A 24,063-nucleotide genomic window follows, 5' to 3' on the forward strand; every position below is an offset into this window, starting at 1 on the left:
TGGGCCACCAGGGAAGCCCCTTTCTGTTAAATTTTGTGGCGAACCTAAATCTGCTCTAAAATAAATAAAGTTTGTTAAATAAAAAATATATTTCTTTTAGGGTCTAGTGAGAGCAAACAAGTATCAATGCCTCTTTCCTGGCTATGGGGGCACTACCCTGATGGAAGTGCTCCTGAGGATGGCCTGGATTCAGCCCAGTTTCCAGAGTGACAAGCAGGTGATGAGGAAAAAAAGGCAGTTTGGCCAGGAATCTGAAGCTAGGATGCCCTACAAATTTGGGCATGGTAGATCCCACAGTCACCTCAGGCAACTTCACCTCTTCACTCAGTTTGCTCATCTGTAATAATACCAGAGTAGCATAGTGGATACGGACCACTATGGCTTCAGTGGCTCTGAAGTTCCCCACATTTCAGTTTGAACTCAGGCTTTGTCTCCAACTTAGCAGCTGCATGATTGTGCTTAAGTTACCCTTCCACCACCGCTTCCAGCCTCAGCTGCATCATCTATAAAGTGGGAATATCAGTAGTACCCACCATAGAGGGTTATCCTGAGGATAAAATGAATAATGCAGTGGGCACATTGTAAGCCTTGTGCAGTCAATTATAACTATTATTTATTAGGTTGAACCATATCACACTGACAAAGTTTGACTCTTTATGACCTATAAAATCAATCATTTCATATGGTTTGACCTAGTATCTCTCATGGGACTGTTATGAGAACTACATGAGATAATATAGGCGCTGTGCTTAATTAAGCACCATTTGAGGTGCTTAATACATGATGGTGATGATGATGATGATGATGATGATGATGATGATGATGATGATGATTATCCACAATCCTGGAGATATTACCTGGTGTTGGGAAATCAAGAGACCCAAGTCACACATCAAGAAACTTGATCACTGTCTGTAACTAGCCCTTTAATTTACTTGTCAGTTCTACCTCCTTCACTCTTTCCCCCACCTCCTCCTGCCCTAATTGTTATAGTGGAGATCTTATCTTAGAAATCTTTGTATTGATAGATTCTAGCAAAGGCCAGGCATATAATAAATGCTGTTGGTTGAATGAGTGATTCCAAGACCTTTATGGGTTTCCCATGAGTTAGGGAGATTTGCTTTTTCTGTGGGTAAAAACTCAGAATTAAAGACTAAAATCTTGAATATAACCAAGAGACTTGGGTAAAAGATCCTCTTTAGACTTTAATTCCTTCTGTCAAAATGGATCCAGTAATACTAACCTGCTACCTCAAGGAGTATTTGAAGATCAAGAACATTGTTGGGGAGCTACACATCTATTAGAATGGCTAAAATTAAAAGACTGACTGTATTGTGGCCAGGATGCAGAGCAGCTGGAACTCTGATACATTGCTGGTGGGAAAGCAAAATCATACAGCCACTTTGGAAAATACTTTTTGCAGTTTCTTATGAAGTTAAACATATATTTAACCACAAGACCTAGCAAGTCCATTCTGAATTATTTACCCTAGAGAAATGAAAACTTACATTCACATGAAACTTGAATATTTATAGTGACTTCATTCATAATCGTCAAAAACTGGAATCATCTAAATGCCCTTCAGCTGGTGAATGGGTAAACAACTAGGGTATAATCACACAATGGAATACTACTGAACAATAAAAAGGAAGAAGTATCAGGAGTTCCCTGGCGGTCCAGTGGTTAGGACTCAGCACTTTCACTGCTGTGGACACGGGTTCAATCCTGGTCAGGGAACTAAGATCTCACAAGCCGCACGGCCAAAAAAAAAAGGGAAAGAAGTATTGATACATGCAGCATCATGGCTGAGTCTTAAATGCATTATGCTGAATGAAAGAAGCCAGACTCCAAAGGCTACATTCTGTATGGTTTCATTTATATGACATTCTAGAAAAGGCAGCACTCTAGGGACATAAAACAGATAAGTGATTGCCAGGCGTTAGGAGTGACAGGAGACAGGAGGGTGATCTTGATTGTGGAAGTGGTTATTAGATTATATGCATTTGTCAAAACTAATAGCAATGTGTACTAAAAAAAATGGAGACTGCTAATGTATGTAAATTATACTCGAATAAACCGAACTTTAAAAAAAAAGAGCTAGCTGCTGGGAAAATGATTTACAAAGGAAAGCTATCACAGGGCCAACACTATTTCCACAGTAAGGGCCCATGAAGACAATTCTCCCATGAGCAACTTGGAAGTCTGTGCTGAGCCAGAATGAAAGAATTATTATTAGTTATTTAATTTATAATTACTTAATTAAACATTTATTGTGCCTTCCAAATGCGGGGGGTGGATGAGAGAAGAAAAAGGTCTAGCTCCTGTTCACTGAGGGGCTCACAATGTCGTGAATGTGGGGTAAGAAAAAGACAATTACAATATAACCTGATCATTATCTTTGATAATAATTAAAGAATCAGTATATAATTAGACTCTTCACACATTACACAACTAAAAGCACAAGTTAAGCATTATGAATATGGTCCCCACCCCCATACTTATTAGCAGTAGAATGAGAATTATTACAATTAGCATGTGTTAACTGCTTACTAAGTGAGAGGTATTATTCTAAGCATCCATTTAAGCCTCACAAAAACTCTATGATCTAGGAACTATCATTATTAGCATCTTTTATAGATAAGGCAACAAAGTCACAGAAAAGTTTATTTGCCCGTTGTCACAGCTGGTAAAGGACAGAAAAGGGATTTAAACCTGGCAGGGTGACCACCTCCTAACCATGATATTATACTGTAGCTGGAAGGAACAGTGACCTCGGTCACCTAGACTCCTGAAATTTGGAACTGGTTGCTCTAACTCTGCCTCAGTTTCCCTAACATCAGAGGAGAGGATCAAGCTTGTGTAGAGAGGTCAAGTATGCAAAACTGTCTGCATAAGACACCAGGATAAACCATTATTCCTTTTGTGTTTCTTTTCTGTGTTTACCATTTGTCCACCCACCCCCATTACTAAAGTAACACATAAGTAGAGAAGTATTGTAGAAAATGGAAGGGGCAAAACAAACAAACAAAAAATGATGAACAAAAACCAAAAAAACCAAACCAAACAAAAAACCTTCATCCATCCATAGTCTCACCATCCAGAGGTAACTGCCATTAACATTTTGGCACATTTCCTTCTAGTTTTTTTTTTAGTCTTTTATTTACATAGCTGAGATCATACTTACATTTGTAATTTTGGACACTGATTTTTTTCACTTAACATCAGAGCATAAACTCTTTGCAAACATTATTTTAAATAAATGGACATAATAATCCATCATATGAATATTCTATAATTTATTAACTGTTCCTTCACAGTTGGATATTTATGTTGTTTCCAATTTTTCACTATTATAAATAACACCACTATGACCATTATAGTCCATAAATCTTTGTGTGCATTGCAGATTATTATTATTTTTTAAAAAATTTATTTTATTTATTTATTTATGGCTGCGTTGGGTCCTCGTCGCTGTGCGAGGGCCCTCTCCAGCTGCGGCGAGCAGGGGCCACTCCTTGTCGCGGTGCCTGGGCCTCTCATTGCCGTGGCCTCTCCTGCAGTGGAGCACAGGCTCTAGGCACGCCGGCTTCAGTAGTTGCGGCTCACGGGCTCCAGAGCGCAGGCTCAGTAGTTGTGGCGCACGGGCTTAGCTGCTCCACTGCATGTGGGATCCTCCTGGACCAGGGCCCGAACCCGCGTCCCCTACACTGGCAGGCGGATTCCCAACAACTGCGCCAACCAGGGAAGCCCTGCAGATTATTTTTTTAGGCTAGTTTCCCAGAAATGTAATTAGTAGGTTAAATGTCATGAATATTTTAAAGATTATATAGAGATGTAGTATTCTTTATAAATAACAAATACATTCTTTACAAATAAATGGAAAGTCTTCTGGGGGTCAAAAATTGTGTATATGTTTGTTTCTGTGTATAAGTGTGGAAGGGCATAGATGAGAGACAGAATTGGGCATCATGTTTTGGTCAGTGCGGAAACCACTGGACTTTTTCTCTTGTGAGCTACTTCGCAATTTTCAGGGGCACATGCTGATTAAATATTGTTCAGCTGAGTGCCAGCAATTGGGAGCAAGTTTCAGATATGGAGCTTGGATGCCTTTTGCAAGTAGATTGTCCATAGAATGAGTTAGACTTGATACTTCAATATTTTTTAACTGGCATAGCACTTTCACCACAATTATCTCAACAGCTTCTCACAGCTCCTGAGTGAGATGGATTGGGGTAGCCATTACCATTCCCAGGCCATTGGGTCAGAAACTCAGGCCCAGAAAGGAGAAGTGACTTACCCAAAGTCACAGAGCTGGTTGGAGAGAGCTGAGACTAGAATTCTAGTCTCATGGCTCTAGGGCTTAGAGCCCCTGTTCTGGACTAAATTATGTCTCCCCTCCGACCCCAATTCATATGTTGAAGCCCTAATCCCCAATGTGACTGTATTTGAAGATAGGGCCTATAAAGAGGTAATAAAGGTTAAATGAGGTTATAAGGGTGGAGCCCTGATCTGATAGGATTAGGGTCCTTATAAGAAGAGGAAGACCAGTGTTCTCTCTCTCTGCATGCTCACACAGAGAAGAGGCCATGTGAGGACACAGCAAAAAGGCAGCTGTCTAGGAGCCAGGAAGAGAGGCCTCACCAGAAAACAACCCTGTCAACACCTTGATCTTGGACTTCCGTCCTCCAGAACTGAAGAAATACATTTCTGTTATTTAAACCACCCAGTCTATGGTGTTCAGTTATGCAAAGCCCTAGAAGACTAATACAGATTTTGGTACCAAGAGGTGGGGTCCTGCTGTAACAAATGCCTAAAAATGTAGAAGTGGCTTTGGGACTGGGTAATAGGTAGAAGCTGGATAAGCTTTTTTTTTTTTTTAACATCTTTATTGGAATATAATTGCTTTACAGTGATGTGTTAGTTTCTGCTTTATAACAAAGTGAATCAGCTATACATATACATATATCCCCATATCCCCTCTCTCTTGCGTCTCCCTCCCACCCTCCCTATCCAACCCCTCTAGGTGGACACAAAGCACCGAGCTGATCTCCCTGTGCTATGTGGCTGCTTCCCACTAGCTATCTATTTTACATTTGGTAGTGTATATATGTCCATGCCACTCTCTCACTTCGTCCCAGCTTACCCTTCCCCCTCCCCGTGTCCTCAAGTCCATTCTCTACGTCTGCGTCTTTATTCCTGTCCTGCCCCTAGGTTCTTCAGAACCATTTTTTTTTTAGATTCCATATATATATGTGTTAGCATACGGTATTTGTTTTTCTCTTTCTAACTTATTTCACTCTGTAGGACAGACTCTAGGTCCATCCACCTCACTACAAATAACTCAATTTCGTTTCTTCTTATGGCTGAATAATATTCCATTGTATATATGTGCCACATCTTCTATATCCATTCATCTGTCGATGGACACTTAGGTTGCTTCCATGTCCTGGCTATTGTAAATAGTGAAGCTGGATAAGCTTTGAGGTCCATGCTACAAACAACCTAGATTGCCTTGAAGAGACTATTGGTAGAAATATGATGTTGAAGGCAATTCTGGTGAGGGTTCAGGAAAAAAGAGAAGCACTCTAAAGAAAGCGGCTATCGTTTTTGAGAAGACACATATCGTGAAGACAACGTTGGTAGAGCTGTGAATATTAAAGGTGATTCTGGGGAGGTCTCAGATGAAAAGGTAGAACATGTTACTGGAAACTAGAAGAAAGGTGATCCTTGTTATAAATTGACAAAGAACCTGGTTGAATTGTGTCCTAGTGTTTTGTGGAAAGTAGAAATTCCAAGTTTCGAACTTGGATATTTGGAGGAGGAGATTCCTGAGCAAAATGTTAAAGGTGTGATCTGGTTTCTCCTTGTTGCTTATAGTAAAATACAAAAGGAGAGAGATAAATTGAAGGGATTCTAAGCAAAAAGGAACAAGAGCTTGAAGCTTTGGAAACTTCTCAGCCCATCTACACTGCAAAAAATGAAAGCACATGTTCTAGAGAGGATGCTGAGGGTGTGGCTGGACAATCACTGGATAACGAGATGACTCAAACCGTTAATCAGCCATCTCTGCAGCTGCCAGAAATAGAGATGGGATTATGCTAGCAGAGACACTGCCAGTTCCAAGACCAAGGAGAACAGAGATAAGGCAAAATAAAGGAAGGCTTTTGAACTGGGATTCTATAGGACAGGACAATAGAGCTCTTTGGCTGTGAATGTGCTTTATCCTTTAAGAAAAGGGAAGAACGACCCTGAAGGTGATTCAGAGATCAGCAGGGCTGCCATTCCCACTATGTGCGTAGAGCATACAGGCCCAGAGGGCAAGGCTATTTCTTTCTTGGTTTCAGAGGGTAGGACCCCCTCTTGGTTTCAGGGAGCCAGGCTTCCCCTGCCCAGTGCCTCGGGAGCAGGACTGCAGCAAGAAGCCACAGGGTGGGGCTGCTGCCCAGGGCAGAGGGGGCAGTGCCACTGCCTAGGGCTGTGGGGATGACACTGCTGCCCCAGCGGGCTGGGAAGGCAGAACATCCAGCCAGAGGATTATTCCAGAGCTTGAAGTTCTAATGGAATTTGGACTAGGTTTTGGACTTGCATGGGAAGTCACCCCTTTCTTCTTTCGGATTTCTCTCTTTTGGAATGAGAATGTCCCCCTAAACCTGTATTTTGGAAGCATATAACTTGTCTGGTTTCACAGGTTCACAGATGGAGAGGAATTTTGTCTTAGAATGAATCATACCTTGACTTTCACCCACATCTGATTTAGATGATATTGAGATGAGACTTTGGGCTTGGAATTGATGCTGGCATGGGTTAAGTCTTTGGGGGCTGTTGGGAAGGGGTAACTGCACGCGTCAACTAAAAATTGGCACTTGCCATTAGCCTCTACAAGAATGAAGTAAGTCACTAGCCACTGCAGTCGCTGACCTTCAACACCCGCTGAAAGGAGTTCAGGGTGGAGATCAGGAATGAGGCACTCCGTGCTCTGGGAAAAACTGGCAGAACAGGCCTTTAGATAGTTAGATATCTTCAGGAGAAGATTTTATGAGCCCAAATTCTTGCATCTTCTCACGTCTAGAAAAGCACTAAAATCATTAACGGTGACATCTGCTCCTCATGACTAGCAGCAAGCCTCTGCCAAGATGTGTGCTTGATGCATGTACCCCCTTCACTAAAGTCATATATAATTCTGACCTTCCCCCTTACTTCTTTGGAGCAGTTCCTCAGAACTACCTGAGATGCTGTCTCCAGGTCTATAGTCCTCATTTTGCCCGAAATAAACTTAACTCACAACTCTCGCATTGTGCATTTTTTTCAGTTGACACATGTGAGAAGGACATGAGTTTTGGGGACCACAGGATAGAATGTTATGGACTGAACTGTGTCCCCACATTCATATGTTGAACCCCTAATCCCCAGTGTGACTGTATTTGGAGATCGAGCCTATAAAGAGGTAATAAAAATTAAATGAGATCATAAGAGTGGGGCTCTGTCTGATGGAATTAGTGTCCTTAAGAAGAGGAAGACAGCAGAGCTTGCTTTCATCACACAAGCAGAGAAGAGGCCATGTGAGGCCACAGCGAGAATGCCTTCTACAAGCCAGGAAGAGAGGCCTTGTATGAAACCAACCAAGCCAACACCTTGATCTCAGAACTGTGAAAAAAAAACTTTCTGTTGTTCAAGCCATCCAGTCTGTGTTTTTTGTTATGACAGCTTGAACAGAATAATACAGCCTCTAAATACATCAATGGCAAGAGCAGTGTCTTTTATGTATGCCCAGTGGTTTCAACAGACATACCTACTAATCTTCAGGAGTGCCTTTTCCTCCCCCAAACACAGCATCTTGTTTAACTGTAAAAACCTGGGTTTGAAGAAGGAGACTCAGTGAAAGGAATAGATGACAAGAGGTCTGAGGCTTTAGAAACAGGCTTTGCCAAACTTGCTAAGGGATCTTAGGCAAGGCAGTTTTCTCTGATTGTCAGTTTACCCATCTGTAAAATAAGGTGTGCTGTAAGAGGCTCTGGAGTTATTCAGATGTGGACTTGAATCCAGACTCCGACTTTAGCTGTGTGACCTTGGGCAAATTACTTAGCCTCTCAGGTTTGGTTTTCTATCTCTAAACCAGGATACTATTAGTACTTACCCCAGGGGATCATTGGGCTAATGAAAAGAGATGATGTATAGAGAGTCCCTGGCACATATTAAAGGACAATAAAAGGTAGTTCTTTTCCTAGATTAATTAATTAAATAAGTTGCCATATGTAAAGTGCTGAAGACAGTGTCTGGCACTTAGGAAGTGCTCTATCAGTCTTAGTTATTATTTTCTTCTTCTAGCAAACAGTAAACCCTCAGTAAGTGACAGTCATTATTATTATTTTCAAGTCTCATCTCCCTCCGTTCCCTCCAAAGCCCTAAATCCTAACCATCCCAAATTCCAGTCTTCCCCCAATACAGCCCATGGACTTTCCCGCCCTAGTCCGTTTGTCTAGGGTTTTCTGCCTGGTGCTCCATTTCGCCTCCTCCTGAGCTCAGACGTCTCCTCCTCTGGGAATGCTCCCTTCACCACCCCGCTCCTCCCAGTCAGAAGGAAAGGATCCCTGATTTGTGTCCTGCTAAGAAAACAATTCCATACAGCACTTAGCTCTCTGTGCCAGGTTAACTCTTTCAGAACCCGCGTCCAAGCGTGGCGGCCTCTAGAGGACGGTGCTGGGTGAGTAGCCTCTGAGTGTCACCCAAGGCGTCTAGCCCAGTGCGGGATAGAGGAAACGGGCCGCTGTACCCAGAGGGGTCCAGTTTAATTCCTACAAACCCAAGCCCCCGACCCTCCTCAGGCCGCGCCCACCGTGAATCCCTACCCTTCCTCCGGCTCGGACTCGCCCTCCCTTGATCGCCAGCACCTGAGCACCGCCGAACACCGCGCCCCCTCCCCCGCCCCCACCTCGCCTGGCTCCCAGGGGTCGCGCTGGTTCCGCCCCTGGCTCCTCCCGCCCCTCCTCCGCGGAGCTGGGGGCGGAGCGTCCCGGCCAATGGCTGGGAGCAGGGCTGGGAGCTGCTGGGCGACCGTGGGTTCCAGAAGCGCCGCGGCCTGGTTAGGGTGCTGGCATGGCCGCGTGCTGGTGAACGCAGAGTGCGCGAGGGGCCAGCTGCCACCATGCCCCGGGGCGTGGGCGCTGCCCAGCTCTGCCTGCTGGCGCTCGCCCTGCCGGGATGGACCACAAGTAAGTAGCGGGGCGGGGGACGGGGGGCTTTGGAGATGGGTGGGTTGGAGGACCTGGGGAGCTGGGAGTCGCCCCCCGCAACTCCTCGGGGCAGCGCCCCCGCCGGCCCCCAGGCCGGGAGCCCCTGCTTTGTTCCCACGTTGTGCGCCTGGGGAGGTGGTGGAGATGCGGGAGACTCGGAGCAGGCAGAAAACGGTCGGTCCCTCCCTGGCTTGCCTCCCTCTCTCTCCTTTTCCTCTGTTTTTCTGCTTTTGGCTTTTCTTTCCGCTGCTTTCCTAGTCTCTCCTCTTTTCTCCAGTCTTTGTGTGTGTGCCTATAAATATATTTTGATAAAATTGGAGCCATACCATAGGTACAGTTTTGTGTCTTGCATATGCCACTTCACATTATGAGCATTTGCCACATCGTTACATTCTCCAAAAACATGGTTTCAATGACTATAAATTCCTTCAAGAAATCGCAGAAGTATAATTTTCAAAAAGTTAAAAACATGACTCTCATACAAATATAGGATGAAAGGTTGGCAAAGATTGATTTGATTCATTAATGAGGCAGTGAATAGAATGGTAAAGCTAGTTCAAAGCATTAGAGGAACAGGAGTGATAGAAGCATTGGAGAAAGAATGTTGAAATCCTTTGCTGGGACAGATACAAAAGTGGTCAATGCTCCATGGGACCAAATAACCATAATTCTTAGTTATCTTTCTACTATACTGAAGTCACTTGCATCTCTACCTCACTGAAAGCTACAGTTAACAGATAACTTCACAGAGTATAGCCCTTTAATTAATAGGAAACAAAAAAGTCAAACAAAGGTACATTCCTCTAGATAATTCCCTAATCTGTGGGAAGGCCCGTTAAACAATGCTCCAAATGTGACATTGAAAGGACATCCTGCTTGCTCTTTTTGCCTTATTTCCAAGGTTTGAACAATTTTTCTTAAGATGTACTGTGTTCCTCTGTTATTGAGCCTTGCTTTCAATAATTGCAATCATAAAGATCATTTCATTCCTTTGAATGTTCCATTGAATAGCATAATTCCTTTTTGTTGCAGAGAATCTAGATTTATCAGAGCCACTAGATCAGGAACTATGCCTGATTCCCCAGTGAATATCAAGCACCTAGCATAGTATTTGGCATATAGTTAAGCACTCAGAAAATATGTAATGAGTAAATGAATGAATTGCTTCTCATTTTTACTAGTATGATGAAACTAATGCTACTCTAATGAGGTTTTTTTTTAGGATATATTTTGATTGAGAATACATCATACCAGTAATCTCAAAGGAAAGTTAATCACTCATAATTGGGCCAGTCTAACAGAACAACTATGGCCATCTTCTCTGTCACTTATTCTATTCTATGTGATTGATGTGGTTGGTTTAGAAAGAATAAATTTTGGAGTCCTCACTTCAACCCCAGGAGTCCTGTGGATTTGGCCTATTCTTACGGAGACTAATTTGCCTAGGCCTTGAGCAATTACCACTTTATTAAGATTGCCTGCGACCAATGTTTGAGGTCTGCCCTGCCTGGAACAAGTCTCCTCAAACAGATTTCAGCCCACCTTTCTTGTAAAATAGGAATCCTCCTACCTAGCTCCCAGGGTTGTCTTGAGTACAGAGAACTGGGTGGTGAGAATAATTTGGAAAGTAGGAAGTGATATGAAAAAGCAAACTTGCCCTTAGGAAGCTCAGGTTAACGCCATGATGCTTTGTGGATTGGGAAGCACTTTCACAGTAACTCTCCCCAGTAATGCTGTGAGATGGGCAGGTGGGTATCATTGTCTTCATTTTACAGATGAGAAAACTGAAACTCGATGAGAATAATACCCAGGGGCTTGCCCTCCAGATATACCCAGAATCCAAACACTTCATTCCTCTTTACTGATGTCATTCTAGTCTGAGCCACCAGCAACTCTCACTAGGGCTCCTGCAAGTCTCCAGCCTTGCCTTCCTGCTTCTACTTGCACTCCTGCCTCCCTCCCCCACCTCCACCCTCTCCATCTCCACCCAGCAGCAGGAAGATCTTTTAAAAACCAAACACAGATCATATTGCTCTGTGTCTAAACCCTCCAGTGCCTTCCAAGTCTATTTATAATAAAATCCAGACACTTTCCATGCCCTCTGTGATATCAGACCCATGGCTGTCTTGCTGACCATATCTACTAATTTCGCCTCTCATCTGCTACGTTCTAGCTACCTCTGACTTCTGCTTGTTCCTTAAACAGGCCAAGGCCATTTCTGCTCTTGCTGGTCCTTCTCCCTGGGACACCCTTCCCCTAGATCTTTGCATCTTCTTTCTGGTCCCTCAGGTCTCAATTAAATGCCATCCTTGCTGATCATCCTCTCTAAAATAGGTACCTCCTCTTCAGCGTCTCTTTATTTCATGCCCCTCTTGTACCATTGGAGAATATTTGTGTTGTCCGCTTCCCATCTCTAGAAGGTAAACTTTGTGAAGTATACACAGACCAACCACTATATTATCAGCACCTAGCAGAGTGCCTGACCCATAGTGAGTGCCAAGAGCCTGGAATCCAGCAGGTCTCCTAACAACCCAATATGGGTCTTTCCAGTTGGCAGTGCATGCCTGGCTTAGCTGGGGTGCAGAAGTCTGGGATTCCAATGGTGTGCTTCCTGTGTTGGCAGGAGGAAGTGGGGAAGGCAGCCCCCAGCCACAGCATGAACTAATAATACCTCAGTGGAAGACTGCAGAAAGCCCCTTGAGGGAAAAGGTAAGACTCAAAGAATCTCATTTTCACGGGCAGAAGCTGACAACTCCGTTTTGTGAGGCTTGAGGTCACCTACTCAACTTTCCTGGAAGCCCAATTATCACCATTAGTTCCGTTTCTGGCCCACTCTATCTGCTCTGTGTTCCAGTTTTGGAAACCCCAGATGGGACTTTCCTTCACTGTGTGACAACCTACTAGAAACACTTCTAAATGCAAGTAGTTGAGGAAATGAAAATCCATGTTAATGCTGACATAAGCTAAGGGCAAATACGTGTCACAAAAATCACCGACTCTCAACTGGGATTGATTAAATTTTGTCATTAGTTTTTGCTCTGCATATGTGTTTCACTTCATTTATTTATTTATTTATTGGCCAGGGATTGAACCCGTGCCCCCTGCATTGGGAGCGTGGAGTCTTAACCACTGGACCACCAGGGATGTCCCTGCTTCACTTTATTGATGAGATAATATACTTGGAGAGAAAAATGCTAACCCAAACTATTTTTAAAATAAGAGGCAGGGTAGGGACCTTGTACTGAGGAATCTGTCTTCAAATCCAATAATCTTAAAATTCAGTAGCCTCCTTGGGCCATGACACCAGCAGAATGCACAGGCTTTATCAAGGGAATTGGGAATAAGACAGAAAACATTATCCTGTTCTTGCAGGAAGGATCTGTGGGGCTTCCCTGGTGGCTCAGTGGTTGAGAATCTGCCTGCCAATGCAGGGGACACGGGTTCGAGCCCTGGTCTGGGAAGATCCCACATGCTGCGGAGCAACTAGGCCCGTGAGCCACAATTACTGAGCCTGCGCGTCTGGAGCCTGTGCTCCGCAACAAGAGAGGCCGCGATAGCGAGAGGCCCACGCACCGTGATGAAGAGTGGCCCCCGCTTGCCGCAACTAGAGAAAGCCCTCGCACAGAAACGAAGACCCAACACAGCCAGAAATAAATAAATAAATAAATAAATAAATAAATAAATAAATAAACAAAAAAAACCCAGGAAGACAGGGAGTTCAAAAATTAGATAAATGTATTAAAAAAAAAAAAAAAAAGGATCTGTGCATCTAGGATAGTCTTGGGTTCTGGTTCTTATAGCTCAAGTGAGACAAGAAAGAACTAGAAAGGAAGATGTGATTGCTGCATGTCAGTAACCAGCTACTGGACCTTTCACTTTCTGAACTCAGTTTCCTCATTTATAAAATAGGGCTTAGAGGGGATAAGAAGGAAGAGGGCTGGAGAGGAGGGGTAGTTAGTAAGAGCCCTTTGGGTTCAAATGGTCAGTGATTTATTGGGCAACATATAAGAGCCAGATTATGGTAGCAGAGGGAGGAGAGAGCTGTGTCAGGAAAGATTTCAGACTTGTGGTCCTTGAGTCTGGAGAGGTAAATGGAGAGTAGAAATGCCCAGAATCCATGAAGTTATGGCTAGAGTAATACAGACATGTCCAAAAATGCTCCAATTTGGATTTAGTAAGGGAACTTACAGTGAAAATATTAGGACAAATGAAAGCAAATAATATTTTATCCTAAAGACAATAAATGCATGGAGTTCATTTCATCAAAAAGTAGGAGAGACTGAAAATAGCTTCAGGAAAAGTCTAGACAAATTAATGGATGGCCGTCCTAGAGAAGGTTATTTTTAAAAATTAAGATCTTGGATATTCCAACCTATCCATTATTGTCCGAGGAATGGATCTGATACTTTTATAGACGCCTCTCTGTTCCCTCCAGATGTGGGATGCTGGGCATCCTCAGGAAGGGCCTGAGAAACAAAGTGGAGCTCAGATCCTGTCTTTGTTCCCAGCCATTGTCTGCCCAGAATCTGGGTCATTGTATTTTGTAGGAATAGTTAGCACCGTGCCTGGCACCATAAATATTTGTTGAAGAACAAATGAATGAATGTCAGAGAGGGAGAGGAGAGGTAGGTCTCACTCAGGCATCTTATTCTCATTTTGTAATTACTTCATTCATCAAACGTTAGTTGAACACTATATGCTAAATATTGTACTATGTCTTAAGGGGGGGTACAGATATATAGGACAGATTTCCAATACCCCGTGGAGCTGAAGATCTATTTAATCTAGCTCAAAAGAGAAAGGCATTGTAACCCTGCCCTGGGGAAGTGTAAACAGTGGGTCAGCTCCTACACTTCCTAGGAGAGGTGATGTTGCCCCTTCCTAGCACAGAGTGGAGTTGCAAAACAAAAACTGAGTGAATCTGGACAAGGAAGCTACATAAAATCCTTGTAGTGCTATTTCATTGTTTTACTTGAAATGTCCCCTGGAAACAAAGAATATCATATTTTAAATATCAGTGTCTGAGCATCTTCCAGACTAGAGAAATATTTTTGGATTACCCGCTTAAAAATAAATATTCATACTCATGTTGCAGCTTTTGTCTCTTTGGGGGAGAAGTGACAGTGCTTTGATCTGTGTCAACTTTCCTTTTTTTGTGTGGACTCTTGGCCACCTACCTCTTGGATAAGGGATTGATACAGCTCTGTTGCTGTGTGGTTTTCCTCAAATGCCCACTTGGGACTGTGTCTCTGATGCTTAATGTGATTGGGCAGGGCCCTTGCTCCAGACCTCCCAGAGTGAAGTGGCAAAGGACCAGCGACCAGAAATAGGTATTGGTAGAGCTGAATCAGAAATAGGCATCAGAAACAGAGAAGTGAATTTCTTAGTGAAAGTTATTGGGTAAACATCCCACTAACTTCCTCTCCCCATGTTTTTGAAATGTCCCTTGTTAAAAGAAGTGAGTAGGATAAATTAGCAAAAAATAGCAAAGGACAGAGTTGCACAAGCATCCTAGATCACAATGTTCAGATCTCATCAGAGCCCTCAGTGGCACAAAAGTTTCAAGGATGCCCAGGACCCTAATGGGAAGTGGGGTTTGAAGCTGATAAGAAGAGAAACGTGCTTGGAAGAGGCAGGCCCCCAACCAGAGGTGGCAAAGCAGGTGACCCACTTTCTCATACATGCCAAAACTAAGCTTTGAGGTCAACCTTAAAAGGGGTAGAAGCTTGGGCTTCCCTGGTGGGCAGTAGTTAAGAATCCGCCTGCCAATGAAGGGGACACGGGTTCGAGCCCTGGTCCGGGAAGATCCCACATGCTGCGGAGCAACTAAGCCTGTGCGCCACAACTACCAAACCTGCTCTCTAGAGCCCACAAGCCACAACTACTGAGCCCCCACGCCACAGCTACTGAAACCCGCGTGCCTAGAGCTCCGCAACAAGAGAAGCCATCGCAATGAGAAGCTCGTGCACTGCAACGAAGAGTGGCCCCCGCTCACCGCAACTAGAGAAAGCCCGTGTGCAGCAACGAAGACCCAACGCAGCCCAAAAAAAAAAAAAAATATATATATATATATATATATATATAAAGCCATTATAAAAACATGGAAAAATGCACAAAAGAAAATAAAATTAACTCATGTTCTCACTGCTGAGAAGTAACTATGGTAACCTTTTGGTTTATTTCTCTCTACTTTAGTCCCTTTACAGAAGTGTGAATGAATAAAACATACAGTGTTATGTTTTAAGCCTTTGTGCTTAATCATTATCATGTGTACTTTCTTGATAATTTAAAAATTATTGAAAGTCATCACTTTTAATGACTGTAATGTTTTGTCATGTGAATGGATTATCAGTTTTTTAACCATTCTCCTATTTTTGGACATTTGGGTTCTATTTCATTAGTCATTATTGTAAGTAATGAGCATCCTTGTGTATAAACCATTGCCTGTGTTTCCATTTGTTCCCTTCAGATAGAATCTTGTATTTCTGAGTTAGAGGGCCTAAACATTTTTAAACTCTTGGTCTATACTGACAGATTATTTTCCGGTGAGCCAGTATTGATTGAAATTCTCACTGGTAGGGTGTGAGAGTGCCCATTCTATAGTATACTCCACTGCATTGTGACTTATGGTTTTAAAAAAATCTTTGTTGCTTTGATTTTTTAAAAGGTATCTTAAAAAAATCTTTTTGGGTGAGGGAAAGTTACCAGTGATGCTGAACATGTTTTTTATGCTTATTGGCCATTTGTATGATACTTTAAATGGTCTATTCTGGGTGTGTAGCTACTTTGGCCCTCAGCAAATTTTCTCCTATGTGTAAAATGTATCTTTCAGACCTTTAAAACCTTAGTAGGAGGTTCTTCTAGTTGTCTCCTCTGAGATGATTGAGGGGTATCCAAACTGAGAGCCAATATAAAATAAAATACGAGCCCATGATGAAGAGGCTTTCCCTGGTATTTTAGATAACAGCCAACATGTAACGGGCTTCCTGTATGCCAAGCACTGTAATAAATTCTTTACATTTACCATGTCACTTAGTCTTTACAAGATCCCCATAAAGTTGACTATTACTTCTCTATTTTATAAACGAGGAAACTGAGTTGTAGCGAGGTTCGGTAACGTGCCCAATTCACAACTATAGTGTCGGAGCCAGCACTTGAAGCCAGATCTAACTCCACACAACATTTGTTTTCCAAGATTGTGTTTTTCAGGGTTTGCCTTTACCAGGCCTGCATGCAGGCACTTACAACCACATTTCGGCTTGGAGTTTCTCTCCTTTGTCTTTGAGGAGAATGCAGATGGGGGAGGGGAATTGGGTCCTTCTGGGAGTGAAGATATTTCATGTTTGGGCTGGAAATGAGATTGAGTCTTTTTTGTGGATCCACTTCCTGTGGATCCAGGTCAGAGCCCTGTGCTAGATCCTGCACCCCTTCCTGGGAGCCTCGTTCCCTGCTTTTAGGAACTGACATTCTTTTGTTGTTGCTTTTAGCATCCACTCAAAGCTGAGCTCAGGGTGATGGCTGAGGGGAGAGAACTGATCCTGGACCTGGAGAAGAATGAGTAAGTGGACTTCTCCTTTGTCTAAAATGAAACAACCCACTTGCATGTCAGTGCCGGACGCAGGTGCCGCTGTTTTGGAAGGAAGCAGTTAGCGAAGTGACCCAAGCTCTCAAGCTGGGGTTCCTTTGTGGGGAGCATCTTACAGAGCCAGCATTTCCACAGTCTCTTGACTTGCTGTGAAATTAGTGGACTGTTTAACATCTTCCTTGAATTTCCTCAGGCTGTATTTCTGGGGCCTCTTAGAGTTCACTGCACGTGAGTGTGTGAGTGTGTGTATGTGTGAGACACGAAGGGAGGGATGGGCTGGAGGACTTTGGCAGCTGTCTTACTAGCTCCAGCACAGCGCACAGCAGGAAGTGAAGGAGATTAGAGGAAAACAGCAGAAAGGAGAGAGGCAAGGTGGAGTGTTCTGGGATTTGGTGCTCACACCCTGGCTGCTCTGTCTGTTCTGGGTCAGCTACATCTGAGCTCCTGCCAATAAGGGCATGGTCAGCAGTCTCCTGGCTTCATCGGGCTGGTTCCTCCATCTTCCTAACCTCATTCCTCTTGGGTGGCTGCCTGGCCCAGAAATATTTCCACATTGATTTGCCATCAAGTGCAGCTGTATCTTGATTCACGTTATCGAGCGGGTGAATAGACATAAGGCACGGCTGTGTCTTTTGCCCATTCTTTGGCCATTCCCAATCTGCTTTGGCCACTGGAGAGCTCTCCTTACTTGGCCGGGGTCCTCTGAGGGCTTCTGATATTTCCCCACCAACAGTCCCACTTACATTCTGCCGCACAGACCTTGCAGATAAGGCTGCATGGCTCGCAGAACTGCCTGTCTCCTCTTGGCAGCCTCTGGAGTCCCTTAGAAGCAGATGAGTAATCACATGCATCACTGCCAAGAAAGCGATGGATAGGGACCTTCCCATATCCAGGAGGATGGGAATGACTGCTAAGCTTGGGTGGAAAGCAAGAATATAAATTATTCCAAATTTGGGCTTTTTGGACACTCGCAGAGGAGGATGAGTGGTGTCGGAAGTGCAGTAAAAGTATGACTTAAGCAGCCTGAGCAGTAATGGGCTTCATCCGAGTCTTTCCTCTGCCTCCAGAATGTGGTGGCCTTCGGGAAGCCAGAAAGATGGGCATCTCAATCATTTTCGCTACTTTCCTCCTACCTTACTCCTGGAGTAAAACCAGCCCAAGAATGTGTTCCTTTCGTCCCATTTCCCTGGAATAGACCCGGCTGGCTGTGTCTGCAGAGGGCGCAGGCCCAGAAATCTGCCTGAGATTTCTCCTTGCATTGTCTTCCTTTGGTCTTGCAGGAAAGGCCCCCAGAGGGTCTGTTCTTAGTCTCTCTCAGGGGCCTTCTTCAGTTTCTCATGGCCCTAACCCTCTAGCTCTAGTCTATTGTTCCCTATTGCCACCTCCGTCTAATCTGTCCTATTCTGCTTTCAACTGGGGCATTTGACCCCTCAGCTTCCTCTGGGCTGCCTAGGTGATGGGGTTAGTGTCATGGGCAAATCCTTTGGAGTTGGACTGGCCAAGCAGGGATCCCAGGATTCATGCTTCCTTCATATTTTGGAGTCTTTGCAAGAGGTCATAGGAAGTTAGAGCATGAAGATGCCATAGAAAACACTGAGTGCAGCAGTCTTATGCATGGAAGCAGAAACTTCAACTCAGGGAAGGATAGGCGCTTGTCTAAGGCCACACAGCAAGTCAATGAGAGAGGTGAAATGAGGATCATTTGTGTTCTTGGATCTGGAGTCACAGAAACCCAGTTTCAACTTACTAGCTGAGTAACCTGGGGCATATTGCTGCGTCTTTTAGAATCTCAGTGTCGTCACTTATAAAATGAGACTAGTAACACCAGCCTCACATGGGTGGTTGTGAGGGCTGAGTACAGTGATGTACACAAAGTGCTTACAGAGAACACAGTAAATATTTGACTACTATTGTGATTTTTTACGGTCCCACACTGAGGTTCCAGAGGAGAGCCCGGAGATATGGTTCTGTTGTCTGTTGCCTGGAGCTCTTTTGTTTCCCAGTGATCAGCAGTGGCCTGGATGTGATTCCTGGCCTCCTTGAATTGGCAGCAGGCAGGAGACTTGACAAAGATGGAAGCAGCAGAGCCAAGCAATATGACCTCACCAGGTATCCCTGGGGATGGCTTCCTGCTATTTTCGTCTAAATTGGGCTTTTTGTTTTTGAACATGTGTTAGCAAGCGGAACTCCAACTGCACGTGACTTCCTAGTGTGTTTACTTCCCAAAGCCCTCTCATTCATGGTGCGTGCAAGTCTGGATTCAAAACAGCTTGGGGGGTGGTGGTGCTGCTCTTCTGATTTTTCACATTTTATACAAATTATAAAGTTGTTATAATCCCATGATATTTGAGGGGAAACTAGGCCCTGTGCTAAGTGATCCTCAGGCTCTGGTTCTTAACTTCCTCAGTTGATTCATTTATCTTTTCCATCTTGGATGCATCTGTAGCATTCCAGGCACCAGTGCAGGTACTGCAGATATAGTTGTGAATAAAACAGTTCTGCCTTCCTGGATCTTATATTTCAGTGGAGGGGGACAATAAATACACAAGTGAATGTGTAGTAGGTCCAGTGACAACTGCTGTGGCAGAAACAAAAGGAACATAAGGGCTCTGAAGAGTAGGGGTTCAGGAGGGAGGTGCTGTTTGGGAATGGTGGCCAGAGCAGGCCTAGGTGGTAAATTGATATTTGAGTCCAGACCTGAAGGAGAGGAGGAAGTGAGCCACGTGGGCAGCGGGGAGATGACAATTCCAAGGAGCAGGAACAGCCGAGTTCAAAGGTCCTAATAGGTTATGAAGGTTTCCATTCCCTCCCCCTGCCCCCACCTACGTCTCCTCATATATTGGATTCTCAGGCCTCCCAGGAGCTGTGGACAAGGGCTTCTGGGACTCTGAGGGGAGGGAGAGGACATTTCTAATTTCTTTTTCATCATCCTGAGGTGTCTGGCCTTTTCTCGTCTAATCAAAGCCCATGTGCTAATGCATGGCCCAAAATAGCAGTGAGCAGGCCTTTAATGGAATTCACACATGGAGAGATAGCCAAGAATAGTGAGGATGGAGGAACATGGGGGTTAGGCCAGGAGAGAGGGACACAGCAAATGGGCCTTCAGCTCAGGCAGCAGACACCCCAAGGTGCCTTATTTCCATAGCACAGCAGCTGGCAGCCTTTTTCTGCTGTGAAGCAACTCGGGATAAACGGATGACATTCCCATGGGGGACACACACTCTTTTCTCTATTGAGTGCAGGTGGAAAAGAGTGACATCGTAGGGCTAACCTCAATGTGGCTTTCATGTTGGAGGGTCCTGGTTCAGATCCTGACTCGCCACTACTAACCGTATGCCCTCTTCAAGCCTCAGTCTCCCTATCTGGGGTATAATAAGAGTCCCACGCCGTAGAGCCACTGGGAGGATGAAATGAGATGGTGCCTGTCAAGGGGTCAGCATAGTGCCTGGCTTGTACTCCATACCCAGTAAATGGCAGCCACTATTTTTTTCTAGCCTGTGCTTTTTTTTTTTTTTTAAATTATTGTTTATTTATTTATTTTTTTGGCTGTGTTGGGTCTTCGTTTCTGTGCGAGGGCTTCCTCTAGCTGCGGCGAGCGGGGGGCCACTTCTTCATCGCGGTGCGCGGGCCTCTCACTATCATGGCATCTCTTGTCGTGGAGCACAGGCTCCAGACGCGCAGGCTCAGCAGTTGTGGCTCACGGGCCCAGGTGCCCGGCAGCATTTGGGATCCTCCCAGACCAGGGCTCGAACCCATGTCCCCTGCATTAGCAGGCAGACTCTCAACCACTGCGCCACCAGGGAAGCCCCTGTGCTTTTTTTTAATTGCAAAAGCAGTACATGCTCATTGTAAAACATGTAGCAATACCAGTTGGTGAGCCTACCATGGACCTTTTCTCTGTGTGTGAGAGGACGCACGTAGATACTCATCGGCACAATCACACAGCAGCGCACCCAGGCTGCTATTTTTGTGCTGAGGGAGGAGCAGAAATGAGATTATACTCTACATATTGCTCCACACCTGTTTTTGTAGACTCACCTGTATGTGATGAAGGTAGTACTCTGCTCTGATATGTTCCCTAGTTTTACATTTACTCACACCTACCCATCATTTGCCACTGTTGCTACATAGCTGTTGTTAGGAGAACCTGACTTGTGATTAGGGCTGTGTGGTACGGTGGAGAGAGTACTGAGCTCAGAGACAGACGATGTGGAATTGGTCAACAAGCCAGTTGGCCCTCCTGGGCCTCAACTTTCTCATCTGTCGAATGAGGGTTTTGTCCCAGTTGGGTTCTAAGAGCCTTTCCTGTGCTACCTATTGAAAGGATAGCACATAAGTGGAAAATGGAAAAGAGGTCCCTGCCTCAGGGCATTTACTCTCCAGTTCTGTAGACATTCCTGGAAATAGGGGGCAGTGGGATAAAGACAAATACCCCCAAAACCACAGACCTTGAAGTTGAGGATGAACTGCTGGCCCAGGACCCACCGTTTAGGCAACATAAGCACGAGAAGGGAAATTACAGGGAAGAAATTATAGGCTGCTATTTCCACAACCCACAGTTTTGAGGTATAAATCCATAATATTTTTTTCTCCACATAATTTCCCCCAGGATGAGGACTGCCTCATCAATCCAGAAACCATATTGGACAACAGTTTGTTTGCAGAAATCAAATGGAATCTTCCTTAGCTGTAGGCATCTGGGGAGTTGGTCGCCTCCAGGGAGATGCAGGCCCTGGCTCTCTCCCTTCTCCACTTTCTCCCAAGAGGAGGGCACACTGAACTGTTGAACCTGCTTGCAGGATGCTCACTGGCTCAATTACTACATTACAAGGTCACCTTCAAAAGCAAATGAGCAGCTCAACCAGTGGGCGCTGTGCCCAGAGGATCTTTGGCCATCTATATACTCCTCTCTGCTAGTCTCTGAAGCACATTCTGCAACTCTCATCTCTTCAGTAGACTTCCTTCCTTGAGTCCAAATGATGCCAGATTTAGGCTTTGGCTTGGGAAAAGGAGAGATGTCCTTTGGTCTCACCCCATTCATTGTGCTCCAGCTCAGCGAAAGAGAAATCCTGTTTGTATAAGGCTAGCTAATAAGAATGGATATTTGTTTTCTTTTGTGTGCATATCTACCTCCAGACCTCATGGGGAATAGTAATGGTCAAGGCAGAATTTAGGCATTTGGAGATTTACTGATTACTATACCTACCACTACTTCCGACTTTCATCTCACTTCATATCTCTAACTTCTTATCAGTCCCTCAGAGATATCTTAGGGATGGAGACCGCTTTTGTTGTCTTGGAAATCAAGCAACAAAATTAACAAAATTAATTGTCCTGGAAAATTAGCAGTCATTCACTGCTAATGGAGTGATCTAGGTCCTGGACTTTTCCCCCTTCATCCCTATTTGAGTTGTATAATACTGGAGGACCCAAGAAGGGGAGAAATAGGCAGAAGAGGAGTTTTTTCAGCAATAGACGGGGTAGGTTAGTTACCACCGCTTGCCGCTGCACCTCTCTTCCAAGGAGGCCTGGTGGAGATGCGTAGCTGATCTGGAGCAAAACTCTGCATATCACCCAGGCTGTGGAGTTCTCCCCGGCTTCCTCCTGGGTGAGGAATAGACTTTAACATCTTATCTAGGATAAAGGACAGCTCTCTTAGACCCTCTCTTGTCAGGAGCTTCATTTGTTGTTGGCAGAATTCAATTTCCTGGATCAAAGAGAAGCTTAAGAAAGGCTTAGACATATCCCAGCGCTCTTGGTGAACTGTGCTTCACTGAAGTGCATTTAAATGAGTCACAGACATATGGATTACATTTCACTTAAAATACACATGGCTTAAGAAATTAGAGGATATCGTTCTTTAACCAAGTATTTGGCAGATCTAAAGTATTCAGAATGTTTTTTCCAAACTCGGCACACAGCTGGGCTCCCCATTCCCCGCAGCTGATGTTGTATAACCCGAGGAGACCGGTGCCGAGGAAACGGTTGGATGGATGGGTGGGGACATGAGAATTTGAAGAGAGCTCCCTGTGAGTGTCTGAAATTTTCTTCAAACATTTTTTTTGAAGTATCAGGAACTGGAATTAACCCTGCTGCATTGACTCTGAGGCAGCGAATGCCTATGTGGATTTAAATTCTAAGTGGTGGGCTAGGCACCTTGCCCCAGAGAGACCTCATGGTCCTGTTTGAAATGCAGTTTCCAATTGTAGCTTTGTAGATGGAGATTGATTTCGGTTATAATTCCCATATTGTCCAGAACCCCTGGAGTTGCAGACCAAATGGATTGCCAGCCAATCTGATGTGATTTTGTACAAGCCAAACTCTTAACTGCACCCCTGCATAAGCAGGGTCTCCAGTATTTCTAAATCATTGGAAACATGATATTGCTTTCTTAGGGTAGGCTGTGTAAACTCAGTCTCAGTAACTAGAAGTGGTGATCTGAAGGGATGCAGCTGTACAGTAGCCGGAAGAGAGTATGAAGTAGCATCCGCAATTGAAATAACCTAGATGTGTTGATTCTTAAGGCTGTGAGCACATAAGCCCAAAATGCCTAATCTGTAGGGTAGAACATGCTTGGGCTTTGGCGCCAGAGAGATCCAGACTCAGTTCCAGGCACTGACACTTTCTGGTTAGGTGGCCTTCGGCAAGTCACTCGCCTTCTGAATGTTGTTTATTCATTTGTGTTCACGATAACGCTCACTCCTTAGTGAGCATTTACTGAGAGTCAGTCACTGTGCAGAGGCACTTCACATGCCATCTTATTTAATCCGCATGGCAACTCTTTTTAGAAGATATTATTATTATTATTCATATTTTGTAAATGGGAAGACTCAAGTGTGAGGAATTTGAGTAATTTACTCAATGTCAGGCAGATCCAGGAGTCACACTCAGGTCTGTCTGTTTCTTACTATACTCTATGTCCTGCATAGAAAATAGAAAATAACTTCATTGCGGGATGAGGTAGGCTGAAAAATGTAACCCATGCTCCCAGAGACCCACATTCTAATTCCTGGAACCTGAGACTATGCTGTCTTATGGGGCAAAAAAGAATCTTTGTAAGTGTGACTACATTTAGGATTTTGAGAAGGGGAGATAATTCTGGATTTTCTGGGTGGGCTGTAAATTCAATCACCAGTATATCTGTAAGAGGAAGGCAGAGGGAGATTTGCTCACAGACAGAAGAGGAGAAGGCAGTGTGACCACAGAGATGGGAGTGATGTAGCCACAAGCCGAGGAATACAGGCAGCC

At 44.4% G+C, this 24,063-nt stretch overlaps 1 protein-coding gene across 1 annotated transcript in view; it reads left to right on the forward strand.

Moving 5' to 3' along the window:
- Positions 1 to 8,792: 8,792 nt before the first annotated feature.
- The window catches only part of ADAM19 (ADAM metallopeptidase domain 19), an 88,561-nt gene continuing 73,290 nt past the window's right edge, over positions 8,793 to 24,063 (forward strand). The window contains exons 1-3 of the mRNA XM_082453905.1: positions 8,793 to 9,209; positions 11,854 to 11,939; positions 16,718 to 16,788. Of these exons, the coding sequence (XP_082310031.1) occupies positions 9,143 to 9,209; positions 11,854 to 11,939; positions 16,718 to 16,788 (224 nt within the window). The 5' untranslated portion in view covers positions 8,793 to 9,142. The remainder of the gene's footprint in view (positions 9,210 to 11,853; positions 11,940 to 16,717; positions 16,789 to 24,063) is intronic.

The sequence above is a fragment of the Balaenoptera physalus genome, assembly GCF_965194825.1.
Source record: "Balaenoptera physalus genome assembly, chromosome: 3".
In the NCBI taxonomy this organism is placed as follows: Eukaryota; Metazoa; Chordata; class Mammalia; order Artiodactyla; family Balaenopteridae; genus Balaenoptera; species Balaenoptera physalus.